The 19,308-nt window shown below is 43.4% G+C and overlaps 1 protein-coding gene across 17 annotated transcripts in view; it reads right to left on the bottom strand.

Moving 5' to 3' along the window:
• The window catches only part of CEP152 (centrosomal protein 152), a 177,380-nt gene that overhangs the window by 10,470 nt on the left and 147,602 nt on the right, over positions 1-19,308 (bottom strand). For 12 of the 17 annotated variants that reach the window (XM_085849977.1, XM_085849972.1, XM_085849978.1 and 9 more), the window contains one exon: positions 4,249-4,393. The exons of 1 other annotated variant lie outside the window; for it this stretch is intronic. In XM_085849977.1, coding sequence (XP_085706103.1) covers positions 4,249-4,393 — 145 coding nt within the window. Of the gene's footprint in view, positions 1-189; positions 278-1,633; positions 1,829-4,248; positions 4,394-19,308 lie in introns of those variants that run through there. 4 more of the 17 variants (XR_015050285.1, XM_085849983.1, XM_085849984.1 and 1 more) reach the window with 3 other exon arrangements.

Here is a 19,308-nt window from a genome sequence, read left to right as displayed (position 1 = left end):
CCGTACCAAGTGACCTTTGACGTCACAATTATCAATTGAGCATGCTATCAAAAAAGATACATACTATGGTGAAAATTTTGTGTCGATCGGACATACCGTTCCTGAGAAAATGATTTTTAAAGCGAAAGAACCCGCAAATTGCCGGCGGAAAAAGAATAAATAAACAAGCAGTCATAGACTGGTACTTACGAAATCGTCAACTTGACCTCTGACGTTGTCTAATAAAAGCTGTCTCGAGAGAAGGTAGCGACCCAACCCTGAAGTTTCTACGATGATTCTGCACAAAACCATCAAAAATCGAATGTTTGACCTCACTGTGACTTTGACCGATTTTGAGCAAAATCTAATCAGCACTAGTCATCACCCTCCTGAATTACGTGGTGTAATTTGACATTGGTAGCTTATTCCGTTCTCGAGTTATCCTGCCTACAAACAAACACACACACATAAAATATACTTACGAAGTCATCAATATACTTACGAAATCTTTAGATTTCGTAAGTAACAAGCAGTCATAGACTGGTACTTACGAAATCGTCAACATGACCTCTGACCTTGTCTAATAAAATCTGTCTCCAGAGAAGGTAGCAAAGCAAACCAGAAGTTTCTACGATGATTCTGTACGAAACCATCAAAAATCGAATGTTTGACCTCACTGTGACCTTGACCTTTGACCGATTTTGACCAAAATCTAACCAGCACTAGCCATCACCCTCCTGAATCACGTGGTGTAATTTGACATTGGCAACTTCTTCCGTTCTCGAGTTATCGTGCCAACAAACAAACACACAACACACACACACACACAAACAGAGGACGGAAGTCATCAATATACTTACGAAATCTTCAGATTTCGTAAGTAACAAGCAGTCAAAAACTGGTACTTACGAAATCGTCAACTGACCTCTGACCTTGTCTCATAAAAGCTGTCTCTAGAGAAGGTAGCGACGCAAACCAGAAGTTTCTACGATGATTCTTCACCAAACCATCAAAAATCGAATGTTTGACCTCACTGTGACCTTGACCTTTGACCAAAATCTAATCAGCGCTAGCCATCACCCTCCTGAATCACTTGGTGTAATTTGACATTGGTAGCTTCTTCCGTTCTCGAGTTATCGTGCCTCCAAACAAACACACACACAAACAAACAAACACACAAACAAGATGATGGAAGTCATCAATATACTTACGAAATCTTAACAAGCAGTCATAGACTGGTCCTTACGAAATCGTCAACTTGACCTCTGACCATGTCTAATAAAAGCTGTCTCTAGAGAAGGTAGCGACGCAAAGTTTCTATGACGATTCTGTACCAAACCATCAAAAATCGAATGTTTGACCTCACTGTGACCTTGACCTTTGACCGATTTTGACCAAAATCTAATCAGCGCTAGCCCTCACCCTCCTGAATTACTTGGTGTAATTTGACATTGGTTGCTTCTTCCGTTCTCGAGTTATCGTGCCTGCAAACAAACACACAAACACACACACAAACAAACACACAAACAGATGACGGAAGTCATCAATATACTTACAAAATCTTTAGATTTCGTAAGTAACAAGCAGTCATAGACTGGTACTTACGAAATCGTCAACTTGACCGCTGACCTTGTCTAATAAAAGCTGTCTCTCGAGAAGGTAGCGATGCAAACCAGAAGGTTCTACAATGATTCTGTACCAAACCATCAAAAATCGAATGTTTGACCTCACTGTGACCTTGATCTTTGACCGATTTTGACCAAAATCTAATCAGTGCTAGCCATCACCCTCCTGAATCACGTGGTGTAGTTTGACATTGGCAGCTTCTTCCGTTCTCGAGTTATCGTGCCTACAAACAAACACACACAAACAGATGATGGAAGTCATCAATATACTTACGAAATCTAAAGATTTCGTAAGTAAAAATAATAAATAAACAGAAGAAAAACAATAGGTTACCCAGTCCATTTGACTGGGTACCCTAATTACTGAACAAAATATCACCATGTGGGCCAGATCAAAACATGAAGGGGGCCAGATCAAAAAGGAAGCAGGCCTGAGGTTTCCCATGCCTTGCCTGGAGGTATGCCCACTTGCCTCAAAGCTGTCGACAACCTGGTTTTGAATCTCAACCGAGCTATAAACTGTCACCCTGGTGTTTCACAGGCAAGACGATTCAATCTGTGTGCTGTTCCACCTTGGATAAACATTAAATTGAGTGTCTCATCTGCTACAATTAGTTGGTGGATGTTAGAAATCCCACCGTGTCCTTCATGATTGCCAGCACCCTGAACAAATTCCAAATTCCTGCTCTATCCTGCAGGGGGCACTGCAACAGTGGCACAACTGCATCCCCAGAAAATGATGCAACCCAGCACCCACATGCTGCATATGAAATGATAACGCATGGTGATTATAATCTGACCACTCTAAAAATATCTGAATGGCATCAAGTTTACGAGTGATGAAGCACACAGTATGTATGCTTCCTGAAAGGGCTGCATACCATCCCAAAGACTTCTACACAGATGCCCGTCATATTGTTGTCGAAATGACTCCTAGTGGGTTAAAGATGCTTAGTATAGCATTGATATTTCCTTAAAGTGAACGTTTAGGATAAGCGCAAGGTAATTAATTGTAATATTAGACATGCGTCACTTATATAATAGTTGGACGACATCTGCCTTCCCTATTGTGTGTATCTAAAATGATCAACCCCTTTGACCCTATTTTTATCATTCTGCCTTCTGTAATGTCATACATGTGCTTTTTAGCATTCTGCTCGGCCAGCAACAAGTTTTGGTGACAAAAGTCATCATAAGTAACCGGGCCGGCAAAAGTCATCGGGCCGAACGGTAGCCAATGGTGAATGAGCAGAGAGGGGCATAAAGCATCATCGGTGCCGTGAATGGCTGAACTTATAAAAGGTGAGGGTGAGAAAGATCGGGGAGAAGAAATGGGAAGACGCCAAGCCAAAGGCTGTGACTGACCAAGGTTCCTGGGGGGAAAGCCACACCTCTCTCCCTCTCTTCCACAGAGGTTCAGGAATGGCCAGGACTTCCCTCTCTTCAGAACTTGCCAGGTTTGCTTGCAAACTATTTTCTGTCTTGTCAAAAACCCTCTGTCTTCTCTATCATGGTACGAATGTGGGTCCAGTTAAAGACATTAAATAATTAAAGCATCCTGTTAGTTCATTGGTACCATGGCCATGTATGATCAGTAAGGTAGCAAGGGGTTTGTTGATATTATTACGTATAAACATTACTGTTGTTTGTTTCTTTTGTTTCCTTCCCCTGTGCCAGCATTTCTTGCTTGTTAAACAAACCTGACTTGGTCTCGGGTGCTGGCTGTGGTAGCAGTTTCAGTTGGTGTTTTATAGACCTGTTAAGGGAAATAATTGGCCGCAGTCTCCATACCGCTCATAAGACTGCGTCACATGACTTAGGTTTCTCGGCCGAAATTATATCGTCACGTGACGCCTATTGGCACAACAATGGGTGGCTTTGGGATTCCTAATCTACGATAACGTGGTGTTCAAAGCTGATGTAGACTTTTTATTTGAAATTTAAGAAAACATCATAGTTAAAATCAAAAAGTCTGGCAAGGACGTCTCAAATCTGTCGACTATGATCACTTTGATGCGACACACCAGATTCAAACCAGGTCACTCTGACGGGTCCGATTAATGTAACAATACTGATGGTGCTAGTGTGTATATGCAACAGGGTAATGCCTTGAGAAAAAGGTGAAGTTTCACCACCTTCCCAGACTTTTTGTTTTTAACTTTGTTGTTTTCTTAAATTTCAAATAAAAACTCTACATCAGCTTTGAAGAGTTTTATTTTTTCTTCTTAAAACTCCAAAATGCAACTCTGCATATCTACACTATAATGGAGCAAAGTGTTTATTCTCTCCTAGACGAAGTGTCAACGGTCCACGAAACTCTGGATCGCTATACTTTTTGCTCACGAGCGAAAATATACATACTTGCTCATTATTGCCTGTTACTGTATGACTTCTTCAATAAAATGCTGTGACAACATATTCGGTGTCTCCGCATGACTATCTTTAATGAAAACCCCATAAAAGCAACTCAGGAATCAACACCTCATTCGGGAAAAAAGTGGCACACGAAGAAGGAACAAAATCACTACTGCAGATCTCTGAACCGCAAAGGACAACAAAATAACGTGACCACCACCACCACCACCACCACCTTTTCCACCCGTCCATGGGATGGGTATATTCGTATTATGTGACTACTCCGTACCTGTGTGACTGAAAAGCGACGACATAATATCCATCCAGCACAGATCGATAGTGAGCAAGAACTCTGAGAACGATTTCCTGCATATCCTGTCGCATCGCCCGAGCGACCAGTCCTCGGCTTTCCTGAACGTGTTTCATCACCTCTTCTAGAGGAACAAAGCCGTTGCCAGTTGATTGGTCAAACACAACAATAAAAACAGGTGTTGTATTTTTGCACAAGTGCCTCCCCAATCTTTGATTTGGTGGAAAGTTGAACAGCTGCTTTTGAAGATAGCAGAAGAGAAATCACATAATTATTCACATGAAGAGCTTTTTTGATTCTTGTGATCCAAATAAAATTAACAGATATAATGTTTGACTGCTCTCAAAATAAAGTGATAATTTGCTTCAAATGCACTTCCAGAAACTTTCAACCAAAGAAAGAAAATAAAGGGAAAGATCTAGTGAAAAAGTGGCATTGCTTTCATGATTCAAATTCATATTATTCATTCATAGTGCTTGTAACATGCCACATATTGATTACTCCCGGGACCCTTCTTGGTGAGAGATATGTTATGTGCAATGGTACATACATTTAGCCAGCAATCCGTACTACTATGACCGATCTGAGTTTCTACATGTAAAGAAAAATCAACAACAAATAAACAAAAAAACCCCATATTAAACAGAAATACCAGCAGTCATTTTAAAAATAAAACATTGCAACAAAAATGGCCCAGAGGAGAAGGGCAGCAATCAATCATAAAGTAGGTAGCTATTATGTTTTTATTTTAAATATACATGTTTAGATAGGTGGTTTTGTATGATGCAAATAGTAATAGTAATAGTCAGTGTTGATCGTACAAAAGCATTTTTCACCCACTTATCTTCACCCCCTCTCATACATCCTACTCAATAAAACACTGCCAGTCCAACGGAGTTCAGGGGAGTCAAAATGGTGATCCTCAAGCAGTCTGAACAATATTCTGCACCAGCTTCTCCAACAGACCGCATCCTTCAACAGATTTTGCAAAGTCCTTCAACAAGCTGATTATGCACAGATTCATCCCATTTTGTCTTCAAATATCCCACCCTTCTTCCTGCCCATAGTACACTGAATCCTGTGGTGAAGCAGATGCTTTGAAACAACTTCCTCTCTCCCTTCCTGGAAGGCAAATCCAACAGAAAGCAATATCAGTGCTTTCCAAAAAGTCTGCAGCAAGTGTGTGTCCACTCTCAAGAGAACCAGAAAACAACATCTGTCTCACCTCAAGAATGAACTTTCAAACTTGTCTCCCTCCTCTAAAACCTGGTGACAAGTTTGTCTCTGGAGTATGTTACCTTTCCATCCCTTCCCTCTCTTCAAATGGCACCATAGCCGGCTCTGCTTGTGAGAAGGCTGAATGCCTCAATTCTGTGTTCACTTCCAAATCATGTGTCTCTTCTCCCTTACTCTTCTAATATCATCAGATTCGTGATAAGCCTGATTATTAAGCCACTCCCATTCTTCCCCCATCATAAGCAACTGCTCCTGGACTCTTTTGCACCTGAGAAGGTGGAGAAGGTTCTTTCAACCTGAACATCCGACTCTGCAACTGGACTGGACGACATCAGCCCACGTATCCTAAATTCCTGCTCTACTGCTCTTTCACATCGTCTCTCTGCCTTTTTCACCCTATAATTTGCCTCTTCCATTTTCTTGTAAATCAACCAACATCACTGCATTACGTAAAAAGGTGCAAAACAGATCCTCTTAACTTCAGACCTATCAGCTTATTTCCAATCATCAGCAAGGTCATGGAATCCATCATTGCAGTTGATATGAAATCTTTCTTTTTCTCCAACAACCTCATCTCAGATCACCAATTTGGTTTCAGACCGGGTCACTCCACCTTGGACATGCTGCTTCTATTCACCCAACAATGCATGGATGCCCTCAATGTTAGACATGACTTCAGGGAAGTCTCTCTGTACATATCTCATGCTTTTGATACAGTCTGGCATCCTGCCCTGCTCTCCAAACTATCTGCCTATGGCATCCAACGCAAACTACACATATGGCTCACTGACTTCCTCTCCTCTCGTAGCCAACGTGTCACACTTAACAGAATCCTTTCCTTGGAATATGTTTTTCAATCCTGACAAATCTCACAACCTCACTATTTTTCTCCAAAAGGACCATCTGGCAATCGCCCCCACCACCCTCCATCTCTCTACTTTCCTAATCCACTCAAGGAGGTTCAGTCGGTCGAGTTTGTGGGTCTCACAATCAGCCACGATCCTTCTTTATCGACAAGGTCAGCAGCTCTATCGTTCAGTTTTGTAGCACCCAGATGTGAATTATACCACAAAATACAAATTCTGCTACAAAATACAAGTATAAATTTCCTTCTCTGCAGTCGTATTTTTGTATATTCAACCCTTAAAATGGAACGATATTTTGTGTTCAAGACCGAAAAAGGACAGCACCGTCTCATCACAGGAACAATTTTTTTTTAAAACCTGCTATATATATATATATATATATATATATATATATATATATATATATATATATATATATATATATATATATATATATATATATATATATATATATATATATATATATATATATATATATATATATATATATATATATATATATATATATATATATATATATACACAAAATATGGAGTGGTTTTGATATAAAACAATACCCTCAGTTCCTGGGACAAGCTGTTTGGTCAGTGACGGCAAAGCACTTTTTATTGCAATGGAAAACTTCCCGAGGCAGAGATATTGGCAATTATGCAGCCAGATTTACCCAAACGTTGGACACAGATTACAAACATATTCTGGGCCCTGCTTGTGTCAGGTCAGGTCAGGTATGGGAGCATGCACCAGAGCAGGGTGTCGCTGCATCCACTTTCTGCCGGTACTCCAGGGGCCTCCGTCTGGACATCCCCATCTCCATGAGATGCTGATCAACCTGCTGCATCCACGAGGCACGTGGTCGGCCCATTGGCCTCCTCCACTCACGAGGCTCCCTCACTGAGAGAATTTGGTGAGCAGGATCAGCATTAGGAAAACGAGCCATGTGTCCATACAACTGCAGCTGATGCTCATGGACTCTGCAGGTAACAAATCTCATTTGAGTCTCCCTCAGCGACCGCTCATGGGACACAACGTCTGACCTGCGAGAGCCAAGGATTCTCCGAAGAGACCTGGTACCAAAGGAATCAAGTCTTCATCTCAGATCCCTGGTCAGAGTCTAAGTCTCATATCTGTAGAGCAAGGGTGGAAGCACCAAGGACCTGAACTCGAACTTTCGTCCTCCTGCACAGGTACTAACAGCACCACATCCCATGATGCAGTGAATCCACGACTCCCCACACCCGACCCAGACGTCTACTGACCTCTGGTTCAAAGCCAGCAGAGACATGAATATCACTGCCAAGGTAAGTGAATCTCTCCGTGACCTCAACATCCTCACCACAAACAGGTATAGACAAGATAGCAGCATCCAAGATGTCATTGAAAGCCTGGATCTTAGTTTTGATCCAGGAAACCCAAAATCCCAGTGGCTCTGACTCCTCAATCAGCACCTCAAGGGCCCCCAAAAGGATATCCAGAGTCTCTGCAAAGATGACTGCATCATCTGCAAAATCAAGGTCAGAGATCTTGACATTCTCAAATGATGCACCGCAGCTTGATATCTCTGACATCTTCCCCAGAATCCAGTCCCGACAAGCACTGAAAAGTGTGGGGGCAAGTGCACACCCCTGACAAACTCCGGTAACAACTGGAAATAAGTCAGAGATGGTACCACCACACCTCACAGCACTCTCAGGACAAGAGTAGAGTTCAGAAATCACATTGATCAGTTTTGGTGGCACCCCACGAAGACCGAGAATCCTCCAGAGGGCATCCGGATTCATAGAATCAAATGCTTTGTGGAGATCAACATAGGCTGCAAGCAGCCCCTGCCGAAACTCTCGTCTGCGTTTGGTGAGGAACCGAAGAGCAAGGATACGCTCAATCATTGACCTCTTTGGTGTGAAGCCTGATTGCTCTGGGTGTTGGTGCTCAAGCAGATGGTGGCAAACCCTATCAAGACTTATCCGAGCAAAGATGTTGCCAGGCACTGAGAGCAGCGTCACCCCTCGGTAGTTGTTGCAGTCTTGGCGTTCACCCTTCCCTTTCCAGAGAGGGCCGGACAAGGCATCTCTTCCAGTCAGTTGGGATGATGCCTGTGTTCCAGACAGAACACAGGTCTGAATGTAATGAAATGAGTGCAGCATTTCCACCAGCATTGAGAAGTTCAGTGGGGATGCCACAAATCCTTTGAGCTTTAGCACCATTTAAACCGGTTCACCACAGCCTGTGTTTCCACAAACAAAGGTGGATCACAGTTTATTGGAGGGTCAGCAATAGGGAGAGCAACACCCATGACATCCAACTCAACCAGCTGGTGGATGAGCCTGGCACAGCCGCTCAAAGTAACCGGGCCAGCGGGCCTTCACTTCGGACTCCTCTGTCAAGAGCCCAGCACCCTCTGCTCTCACTGCAGTACACCGAGGGATGGGCTTGGAGGAACGCAATGCATGAATTCCCCTGTAAGCAGGACGAGAATCACGTGACCACAGGTGATGCTCTACCCGCTCACAGATGCCTTGAACATAGGCCTCCTTTGTACACCTTTAGCGCACGTACAGTTTTATGCCACAACTCCCTAAACAGCTCAGCTTTGCCATCAAGCGTGGCCCTGTGACTTTGGTCAATGGTATCCAGTGTCCCTTGAGAGACAAAATTCTTCTTTACTCTACGGTGAGTTCCAAGACATCCACCGGCAACATCAAGGAAGGTGATCTTGAAGGCACTCCACAACTCTTCAGGATTCGCCAAAGCACCCAGACCCCCCAAATCCCCACTCAGTCTGTTCGCAAACTCCTCAGCTACCCTCTTATCCTTGAATTTGCTAACATCCAGCTTCGGCTGGGATGGTACCATTCTCCTGGATTTAAGCTGAAACTTCAGAGTTGCGACCACAAGCCTGTTGTCGGTATTGAGGAACTGAGCACTCTAGTTGACCCTGCAGTTCTGAATCATCCTCCAGCGACCATCAACGAGCACATGGTCAATCTCCTATGCCACACCACCAGCATTGGAATACCAGGTCCAGCGATGAGCCAATGGGCACTGAAACCATGAACCAGCCACCCTAAGTCGATGACTTCTTACAAAGTCAAGGAACTTGGTGCTATTCCGGTTCACAGTTCCAGACGCATGGGGACCAACACACGTCTCATAACCATCCCTATCAGTTCCATTTGACGCATTGAAATTCCCCAAGACGAGAAGAGTATCTCACCTGGGGCACTGATCAACCACAGACTCGAGCGTGGCATAGAATGCGTCCTTCACGGTGAGATCACTCGCCTCATTCGGAGCATACACAAAGACTAGGGAAACGAAACCCAAGGAGTGACGAATCCTTCGTCTCATAATACACTCGTTGACCGGTGTTACCTCAATTATCATTGTAGTCAGCTTATTGGACACAGCTACAGCAACGCTTTGGGCACGGTAACCATCAGAGCTACCAGACCAATAGTAGGTGTGATCACCCACCATGATCTCGCCACTATCCGGTCTCTGATCCTCAGAGAGTGCTGCAATACCGATGTTCAAACGCTTGACCTCAGATGATAACAGAGACAGGTGATCATCCTCTCTTCGGGATAGGACATTCCAGGCACCCACCCGAAGGGACCGCCTCAAGTTAACCCAAGGACACGACACCTCAGCACCACCCTGACACACACTCCTGCGATCTGACCCAGGAAGGTTACCCTGTAGTTTTCCTTCCATCATCAAAGAGTGGGGGTCCCGAAGGCTTTGCCCCAATCCCATCATCTGGTGAGCTGCTCTGCGGTGGGCAGCTGCACAGGAGGTATTTCTATGGAGTGGGTTTTCAGATTTCTTTGCATTATTGTGTTTTGTGGTGTCCGGAGAGCAAATATTGCCACAAACCTCCTAAAAATAGTAACCCAACTGCATGAGGACATCCGCAGACACAGTTGGGCACTAGATATGGATGGGCACCTTTGCACCGCAGACACAGTTGGGCTCCTTTGACAGGTTTTGTTTTTAATCCTGCTGGGTGTCCATATCATACACCCTCCTCACCAGGAAACCTGGTGGGGGAGACGGTTTAGTCGCTGACAACCTGACCATGAAACAGATTAGTACAGGTTTACATGGTACCTGTTGCAAGTCACAGATCTAATCTGGCTTGACCTGCTTATGTCACTCACTATTTGCTGTACTACCTCACATCTGCAGTGCAATGCTATCATACTACTTCCACCATTAATTGGTAATTCACAAATAATAACATCTGTACTGTGTCAAAAATAATATGAGGTCATAGCCCTGATTCCTCATGTTTTTCAAATAAACAGTTTAAGTTGAGTCAATTCGTCAAAGCTGGTGAGTTAGTCAGATGGATGAGCTTTTTGTTGGCTGAGTTGGCAATTGTTCATTTCATTCAAAGGAATTCTTTGTTTCATCTGGTAGTTGTTAAATACATTCAGTGCTTTTTTTATTACAGATGTACCACATGACTGTGGATATCAGTCATTGCTATGGCAAGTTCACAGATGCACAGAAGGTGAAAGAGCTCTGAAAAGATGTGCTGCCTCTGACTCGTCTGCAATGGCTAAGCCAGGTCTTTCCACAAGTGGGCAGACAACTGCGGTCATAAGTGTCAGTTGCCCCTCCGACAAAGAGAGCAAAAAATACATGTGCTCCCAAGCACGTGCATCATCTGCAAGAAGCTTTGGAAAACAATCAAGATTGTTGGGCAATTGCAAGATGAGAAGCTGATGCAAGCAGAAATTGTCAATGCAGGTTTGTAAACTTTCATTGGTTTGGCCCAAGTGTATGAAACGTAATGATGTAATGCTCTGAGCTATCTCATGTGTCACGCACGATGCTTACACAAATGTAGTTCAAAGATGCAATACTGTGTGTCCTTGTTCACATGAATGCAATTTTAGCCTTCACTTTCCATCGTATGATGTGGAATGAAATGGCTGTTCAAGAGCCCAATCTCCCCTCTCTCTGTTAAAACATGCATGTATAACTTTCAGGGTTGTTACGCAAAGCAGCCATATTGAAAACGGATGAGCACATCCTGTGGGAGATCAGAGGCCACAATGGTGTGGCCATTGAAGTAAAGTATCACAGCATGTGCTAAACAGCTTAAACTAGCTTTCTGAGGAGAGACTGGCCTGACGAACTGCAAGTTGATGACAACCCATTCATCCTGTTTGGTTGAGTGGTATTTTATGTTTGAAATGATATCATTACATAACTTTCCGTGAGAGATTGAAGCACACCTCCAGGTAGTAGGTTGTAGACAGCAACCGCTCCAGGGTAGTACTTCGGACAAAGTTTTGCTCCACCAACTCATTTGAGGGAGTCGTTTGAACACTTCACCTGTGAACTGTATGGTGAGAAGTGTTTGTCCATCGACCAAGCTCTGTATCGCTTGTTCTGCCTCGGGTCAAATTAAGAGTTCAAACTGCCCCCAACTAGTAATGCTCTGTGGCAGCATAGTCAGCGGTCTAATTAATTATCAAGTGACAGTGCACCGTTTGTCGGGCCTTACTACAGAGAATCGACGCACCCAGCAGAGATGCCAACTTTTGGAAATCAGAATTAGGGAGGATTTGCAACCGACACCAAATAATGTGCGCGAAGCGCACATCTCGAGCGCGGAGCGCTCGACCCTTGCGGCGGGGTCCAGGGCCCGCCTTAGGGCCCTGGAAGCTCTAGGGTTCTAGACGCTCTCTAGTGCCCTCTGAGCCCTATTTTGGAGCATTTAACATGTTAAGAATTCCCACTTTTTGAACAAAAAAAGGGGAAAATTGTGCACTTTTTAATGTTACATGTATGTTAATATTAGTAAGTTAGGGGACAATCAAAGATTAACAAAAAGCACAAAAGAAGCAATATTTTTCTTACCTTACTGGCTGGTACTACTGCTGCTTGCTTTTTCCATGGCAGCTTTGCTGAGTGACAGCTGTGTGGCTCTTTTAGCCCTTCTGATTATGTCTTTGCTGTATTCTCTCTGGTAGCAAGGGGTGCTATGAGCTAGTTTTTCAATTAAGAGAGCTTCCAGGGTTTTGACACTCAAATTGGGACGAAATTCAGTATGATTCTTCCGTACAAGACTGAGTGCCCGCTCACATGATGCGTTCGAATGAGGAATGACCAAGATTCCCTTCATCACTTTGCTCAAATTAGGATACTTCTTGGCACCAGTGCAGGGATCTGTGAGCTGTGAAATCCGATGCCACTGCTCATCCACTCTCACTGTCTCAGTAGCAATTGTAGCTATGGAGGCGTCTGCCTGGTAGTGAGCGAATTCACTCTCAATACTGTCTATGTCACTATCACCGCCACTGAACAGACAGGGGAATTTCTTGATGAAAAACTCCACACAGTCAAACCCCACTTCTTGGTGTAGCTTAACATCCAGCACCTGAGCATGCTTGGCTAATTCATCATCTAGCGGCCAGGTTTTGAAGATGTAATTGCAGGCTTTCACATAATATGAGCGAACTGCACTGAAGAAACCTTGGATGTCTGACTCACTCAGAGTGAAGGTGGATTTCTTGAGACTCCTTTGTTCCCTTATATACAGTTTGGCATCGTTCCCAATCATGAGGTCCTCATCATTCTTCTGATGATTTCTGTCAGAGAAGGGTACATTTACCAGAGCAACCGATGACACCGATGGTTTCAAAAACCGTACGAAGATATCTTTCAGAAGACCATTCAATTCTCCGTGCAGGAGATGAATACAGGGTTCGGCTCTCTTTGGAGCAGAAGATTCCCCTTCTCAAAAAGCTTGTTAGCATATCGAAGGAAGAAACAATAGAGTTTTGTTTGTGGAGACAAGAACATCCTGTTGACACGTTTTTCTCTAGATTCCTGCACAGTGTTTGAGGAAGATGCGCTTTTAGTTGTAGAACTCGTAGTACACTTAGCCGCAGGGCGATCACACTTGCGTTTACTGCCAGCAGAAGAGGTCAGACTCGTAGTACCAGATCCAATTTTACGTTTGAGGAGAGAGCTTGAGGTAGGTGCAGCCAAGGAAGAAGACCTCTGATTCGAAGGTTTTGCTGAGCTTCTATCAAGTGATTTGGCAAAAGCAGAACTTAACTTGGGTCCTTCTTTGCCTGTAGATGGGACTATCACAGTCTTTCTCGACTCTGAAGGGATCTGCTTCGTAGATGAACGTGATGAAGGGCTGGTGATGCTACCTGCTCTCAGCATTGGTTTTGGTGCTGTCCCTGCTGTCTTCTTCGCAGCAGATACTGCAGTGGTAGTGGTGAATGCTGCTCCACTAGTGCTTGATCCTGCAGTGCCAGTACTGGCAGTAGATACAGTGCCGTCCTTCTTGCTCGTTGTTAGAGTCTTGGCTACAGTTGGTTGCATTTTTCTTCGTACTTCTTCTTTGAAGAAGAGGCGAAGTGGCTCCCACTGTTCAATCAGCCTGTCTAGGCACTGACCAAGGGACAGCCACCTTGTTGCGACATGCTTCAGAATCTTGTGTGTCGGGGCATCACAGAGTTCTTGCAGTGCTTTCACTCCTTTGACGCGTTTACTACTTTTGTCCAAGTAGTAGTAAATATCGATGAGAAAGTCATCTAATTCAATGGGTAAGGCCTGAGCCACCTTCTTGGCCGTATTGTGATCATATGGCAAGGGCATCCCATGATGTAGCACTCTGGATTTTGTTTGTGGATATAAGCAGCGACTCCTTTGTGCTTGCCCACCATGACAGAGGCATTATCAGCACAAAAGGAAACACAATTTCCCCACGGAATTTTCCTGTCACTGAACTCATGATCAAGCAGTTTGAAAATGTTTTCTCCAGTGGAATCTTGTTTGCACGCAGGCAAACTTAGCAAACCTTGCTTCACAATCCCAGCACTGTTGTCATAGTACGAAATCAGGACAGGATATAGCTGGGCCTCACCACTGTCATTGCTACCGTCTGTAGCTAGGCTAAATGGAGCTAGTCTAGCAATATCGGCAATAGATGAAGCAGTAACATTTGACAACTCACCAATTATTGCTGAAGTTTTTGTTCTTGCACATCCATACTTTGAAGCAACTTTTGAATCTGGAAACATCTTTTGAAATAGAGGTCCAGCATGATCTGAGACTGATATGGGCAAGTTATGTTCCACAATAAATCCACTAAAGAGAAGTTCCGCTCGGGTAACATCCTCTTCCTCGCTTGTCCCTTGTTTGGTGAAATAATTCAGAAGTGTACCGGTACTCGTGCTCGAAGATCTCTCCTTTGCAATGTCTGTGTGCCGTTTGCTTCCAACGTGCTTCCGAATATCATCGCGACCTCCGTGCTCAACTGAAATATCAACGCTGCATACTGTACAATACGCATGATGAATTCCTCTTTCAGACTTTCGAATACACAGGTATTGGAGACTGTATTCGGTCTTGTACTTCTGAGACCATTTCTTGGTCTTCGTAAGCTTCTTTTCTGCCATTTCGTAATCAACATCGAGGGCTTGAAGCATCGGTAACTTCGAAGTCGATGTTCCACAGCTGCAGCGCGACTCGTAGAACTCTAGCGGCTGTTAAACACCGCACGGTGGTCGCGACCGCCGGGCTGGTACGGGGCTCAGCTGCATGCAGTGAGCGTTCGCATGCATATACACTGTGCATACATACCGCATGCACTGTATTGCACACATACCGCATGCACTAAATCTCAGTGCATGATCGCATAAGCGAGATCCAGACCCAATGTTTCGCTGCTCCTCATTTGAATTTGCAATTTTTTACGTACAATTTGGTAGCAGCGAACGTTATGGAGTTACCACATGCTATACGTAGCAGACGATGCTTTTCATTCAATTCTCATACTAGTACATTCTGATTAGTGAACAGTGCAAAAATATCAAAATTTCGGGAGGATAAGGATAGTGATCGTAAGGGCGGGAGTTTGGGTGAATTTTCGGAAGCCTCCCGATGAAATCGGGAGGGTTGGCATCTGTGCACCCAGTCCTCAAGGCCATGAATGGAAGGTGGAAGAAACTACACTCAATCTGATTTGGATGACGAAAGATCCCATCCCCCAAACAGATTCACATTGTGCATTGTAAATGTGTGAAAATAGGGTGCAAAAAAGTGAAAATAGGGTGCAAAAAAGTGAAAATAGGGTGCAATAGGCATCCCATGCACTGATCTTTGTAACTGTAGAGATTGCAGTCACATGGACAAGTCTGTACCTTTGCTAAACAAATTGTCTGACATTCTAAATTAGACAATCAGTCTTAATACTGTACTTTTGTCCATTTGCATTCGATTTTTTTCCAGTTCTCCCTCTTTAGGAATGGAATGATTTAAGTTTAATAAACAGAGCAACTGTTTCAATAAAGTTTAGTTATGGTTTGAGTAAAGTTTACTTCGCAGCTGAGCAAGAAACTTTCAGAAACCTGAGTGTGTGCATTGTTTTTTTAACTGTCAATTCTTTCTCACTGGATAATCATTTTTATTCTTGTGCAAATTTAAAGTTTACCTTGTTACTCTCTCTCAGTACATAATTTTCATGCATTTCAATATTTATAATTACAGAAACAACCAGGAAGAATCCACAATTAATCTGTGTGTGTGGTGAAATTCCCTTTAAGGGCACATCAATTAAAGGTTAATCATATTTGTTTGGTATGGAATATCGCTTGTAAACTAAAGTAAAGTAAAGGGGCTGTCACACCTTAACGATTTAGCCAGCGTATGCCGATTTATGAAATTTTTTTCTAAAATGCTGGCACACATCGAATACGTTATGGGTAAGTTGTGTATACGTTAAGAGCACGCTGAAAAACACTGCCATACGTCGTAGTACGCTGGCTTTAATCGTACTTTGCGGTTGTCCGCAAATTTTAGCATGCTTGAAATTTTACGACGTATGCTGGCGTATGGCTCACACGTTCCGCATGCGCTGGGAATAAGTTGTAGGCACGTTATGCGATCGTTGACACACGTTACTTGTAAGTTACTCATAAGTCGAAACATGTCGAGGTAATGATTAGCATACCCGAAACTTATTTATAACCTATGAGTAACGTGTTGTAGGCACGTTATACGATCGTTGACACATGTCGAGGCACGTTATGCGATCGTTGGCACACGTCAACACACGTTACTTGTAAGTTACTCATAAGTCGAAACACGTTGAGTTAATGCTTAGCATACCCAAAACTTATTTCTAACCTGAGTAACGTGCTTTGAATCTATGAGTAACGTACCCCCAATGCATATTGACGTATTTGATTGACGTCTTCCGGACGACCACATAACTTACTGAACGCGTTTCAAATTTACAGCTACCGTATAATGGCGTATTGGTAGCGTTTAAAAAAAACAAAAAAACAACAACACCAACTTCCGATATTTCGTCACGTGCTGTTACGTCACGTCCGATTGCCTCTTCAGTTTGCTCGTCTTATTCTTAGTTCCTCCTCTGTGAATATTTTCTGTTTGAGGATATTGTTACGTCGACGTCGAAACTTGTAAGCAAATGTCCGAATATATTTTAAAATTCGTGATGGACTAAAAAAAAACAAAAAAAAAACAACAACACCAACTTCCGATATTTCGTCACGTGTTGTTACGTCACGTCCGATTGACTCTTCAGTTTGCTCGTCTTATTCTTAGTCCCTCCTCTGTGAATATTTTCTGTTTGAGGATATTGTCACGTCGACGTTGAAACTCAAAAGCAAATGTCCGAATATATTTTAAAATTTGTGATAGACTTTAAAAAAAAAAAAAAAAACCAACAACAACAACAACAACTTCAGATATTTCGTCACGTGCCTTCACGGAGCCAAGGAGAAAAAAAGAAAATGTGCCTTGACGGAGAAAATAAGTTCCGGGTATGCTAAACATTACCTCGACGTGTTTCGACTTATGAGTAACTTACAAGGAACTTGTGTCGACGTGTGTCAACGATCGCATATTGTGCCTACAACTTATTCCCAGCGTAGCGGAACGTGTGAGCCATACGGCGAGTACGTCGTAAAATTTTCAGCATGCTTGAAATTTCACGACGTACAAGGCGTATTACGACGTATGGCAGTGTTTTTCAGCGTGCTCTTAACGTATACACAACTTACCCATAACGTATTCGACGTGTGCCAGCGTTTCAGACAAATTTTTCAGAGGTCGGCATACGCTGGCTAAATCGTCAAGGTGTGACTGCGATGTTGACACTTCCAATTCTCAGGCGGTTATGATTTAAATCGGCGTGCGGCAGCTTTTTAATAGGCTACGCCACGTGATCATCGGCGATACGTGCAGCGCGCTTTGCATACGTTAGACTATCGTTGGGCAGAGGTTGTGAACGCTGACAACACGTGAATCATTCGTTGGTCTAAGATATATATATATATATATATATATATATATATATATATATATATATATATATATATATATATACATGATTAAAACGTTCTGTGTACGTTACTAATACATTATGCATACGTCCAACTCGTTATGAATACGTCCAAAACTTTAAAAAAACGTCAAAATTTCAGCGTACGCCAACGTTTTACATACATTTTTATACGTTGCCATTGCTGGCTAAAACGTCAAGGTGTGACAGGGCCCTTAAGATTGGTATTCAGTACATCATTTTCATTAAGAAATGCTCATTATAATTTAATTCCATAGCAGGTGCCACAAGATTTGATTTCTAAGCATCTTTTGGTGAATGGCCCCGTAGCCATCTTGAGCAAACCACATTTCAAAGTTGGCCTCCAAAGCCAACCGCTGACTCGGCATCTTCCATCATACAAAGCCCTTCCTTGGCATACCTGAATTCCTATCGACCTACAAAGGCCTCCATCCACAATTTCAGAGTAATGCTCTCCCCTCTGGGCTGGCTCAGCTGCTTCACATCTTGCTCAGCTTGATGCTGTGGAAATCAAGTCCTTCAAGATCATTGGAATCTCTCATGATGAAGCTGAGTCGATGGGCCAATCACTTCACCATTGCAGACAGGTCAGTGGTCTGTTTTCTCCCACCTCGTTTCTGGTCTAGCACCTTCTGTTCTTTCTGTGCTTTAACCGCCACAGGTTTCTGCAGGGATCATAACCACCATCAATCCTCTTTTGGTGAAACTACCTCAATCCAAGATCATTGTCCAGCTCCACTCATTTGTTCCTCTTTTTTCCCACCTATGCAATCAACTTTAACATCCTCTTCAATCTCATCCTGCCCTCCAGGTCGTTAAGACAGTTGTTCACTGCCAGCTCAAATCATTCCCAATCCAAAATCATGATCTTTTCTCCCTTCTTTAACCCCACCCAAATCTGTCCTATTTCTCCAGTTTTTCCTCCTTGGAGTTTCCTTCTCCATGCATGTGTGTTTTGCATCCTGTTTTGTCTGTTACGTCATGATCTGTTCAGTGTGCTAACTCTTTCACGAGCCTCGATTATGTATGTATGTATGTATGTATGTCTGTACATATTGTTGTGGCTTCTCACCACTCCGGCGTGCGAGCAACCGCTTTTAGCTAATCGCGGCCGCGCGCCCACCGGACGTGGCAAACCGAGTCGCAGCTTTCGGATCAACGCCGAAATCCAGCTACGGGTGTGTTTTTAATCACAACGTAAATCAGCCAACTATTCTGTCCACGTGCGACAGGGTCCGATCGCCGAATTGTCGATTTACCTAAGTATGCGCACATACAGAAATGCCGGGGATTTACACTTCAACGGGACCCGCTTGGAAACGAGCCGCTTCAGCAGCTCGCTCCGTTTGCGATTTGCCGAGCGGTGTATATCGCCAAGTCCCGCCGGATCCAATTACTTTATCGGCTATTTAAAAGTCAGCTAATATCCCGAATGCAATACGCAGCTCAATTGGGGGAAAGGACGCAACGAACAGGTGAACATTCACACAATGACATTTATTTGTACACATGTAAGCAGTCATACACGTATGCAATCATGTAGTCAATAAAGCAATGCAGGAACGAGCAAGACAA

Source organism: Eptatretus burgeri, chromosome 12, assembly GCF_056783735.1.
Source record: "Eptatretus burgeri isolate ZD-2024b chromosome 12, Ebu_testis_v1, whole genome shotgun sequence".
NCBI classification, from domain to species: domain Eukaryota; kingdom Metazoa; phylum Chordata; class Myxini; order Myxiniformes; family Myxinidae; genus Eptatretus; species Eptatretus burgeri.
The sequence above is the reverse complement of the archived record's forward strand: the minus strand, read 5'-3'. Positions and strand labels throughout refer to the sequence as shown.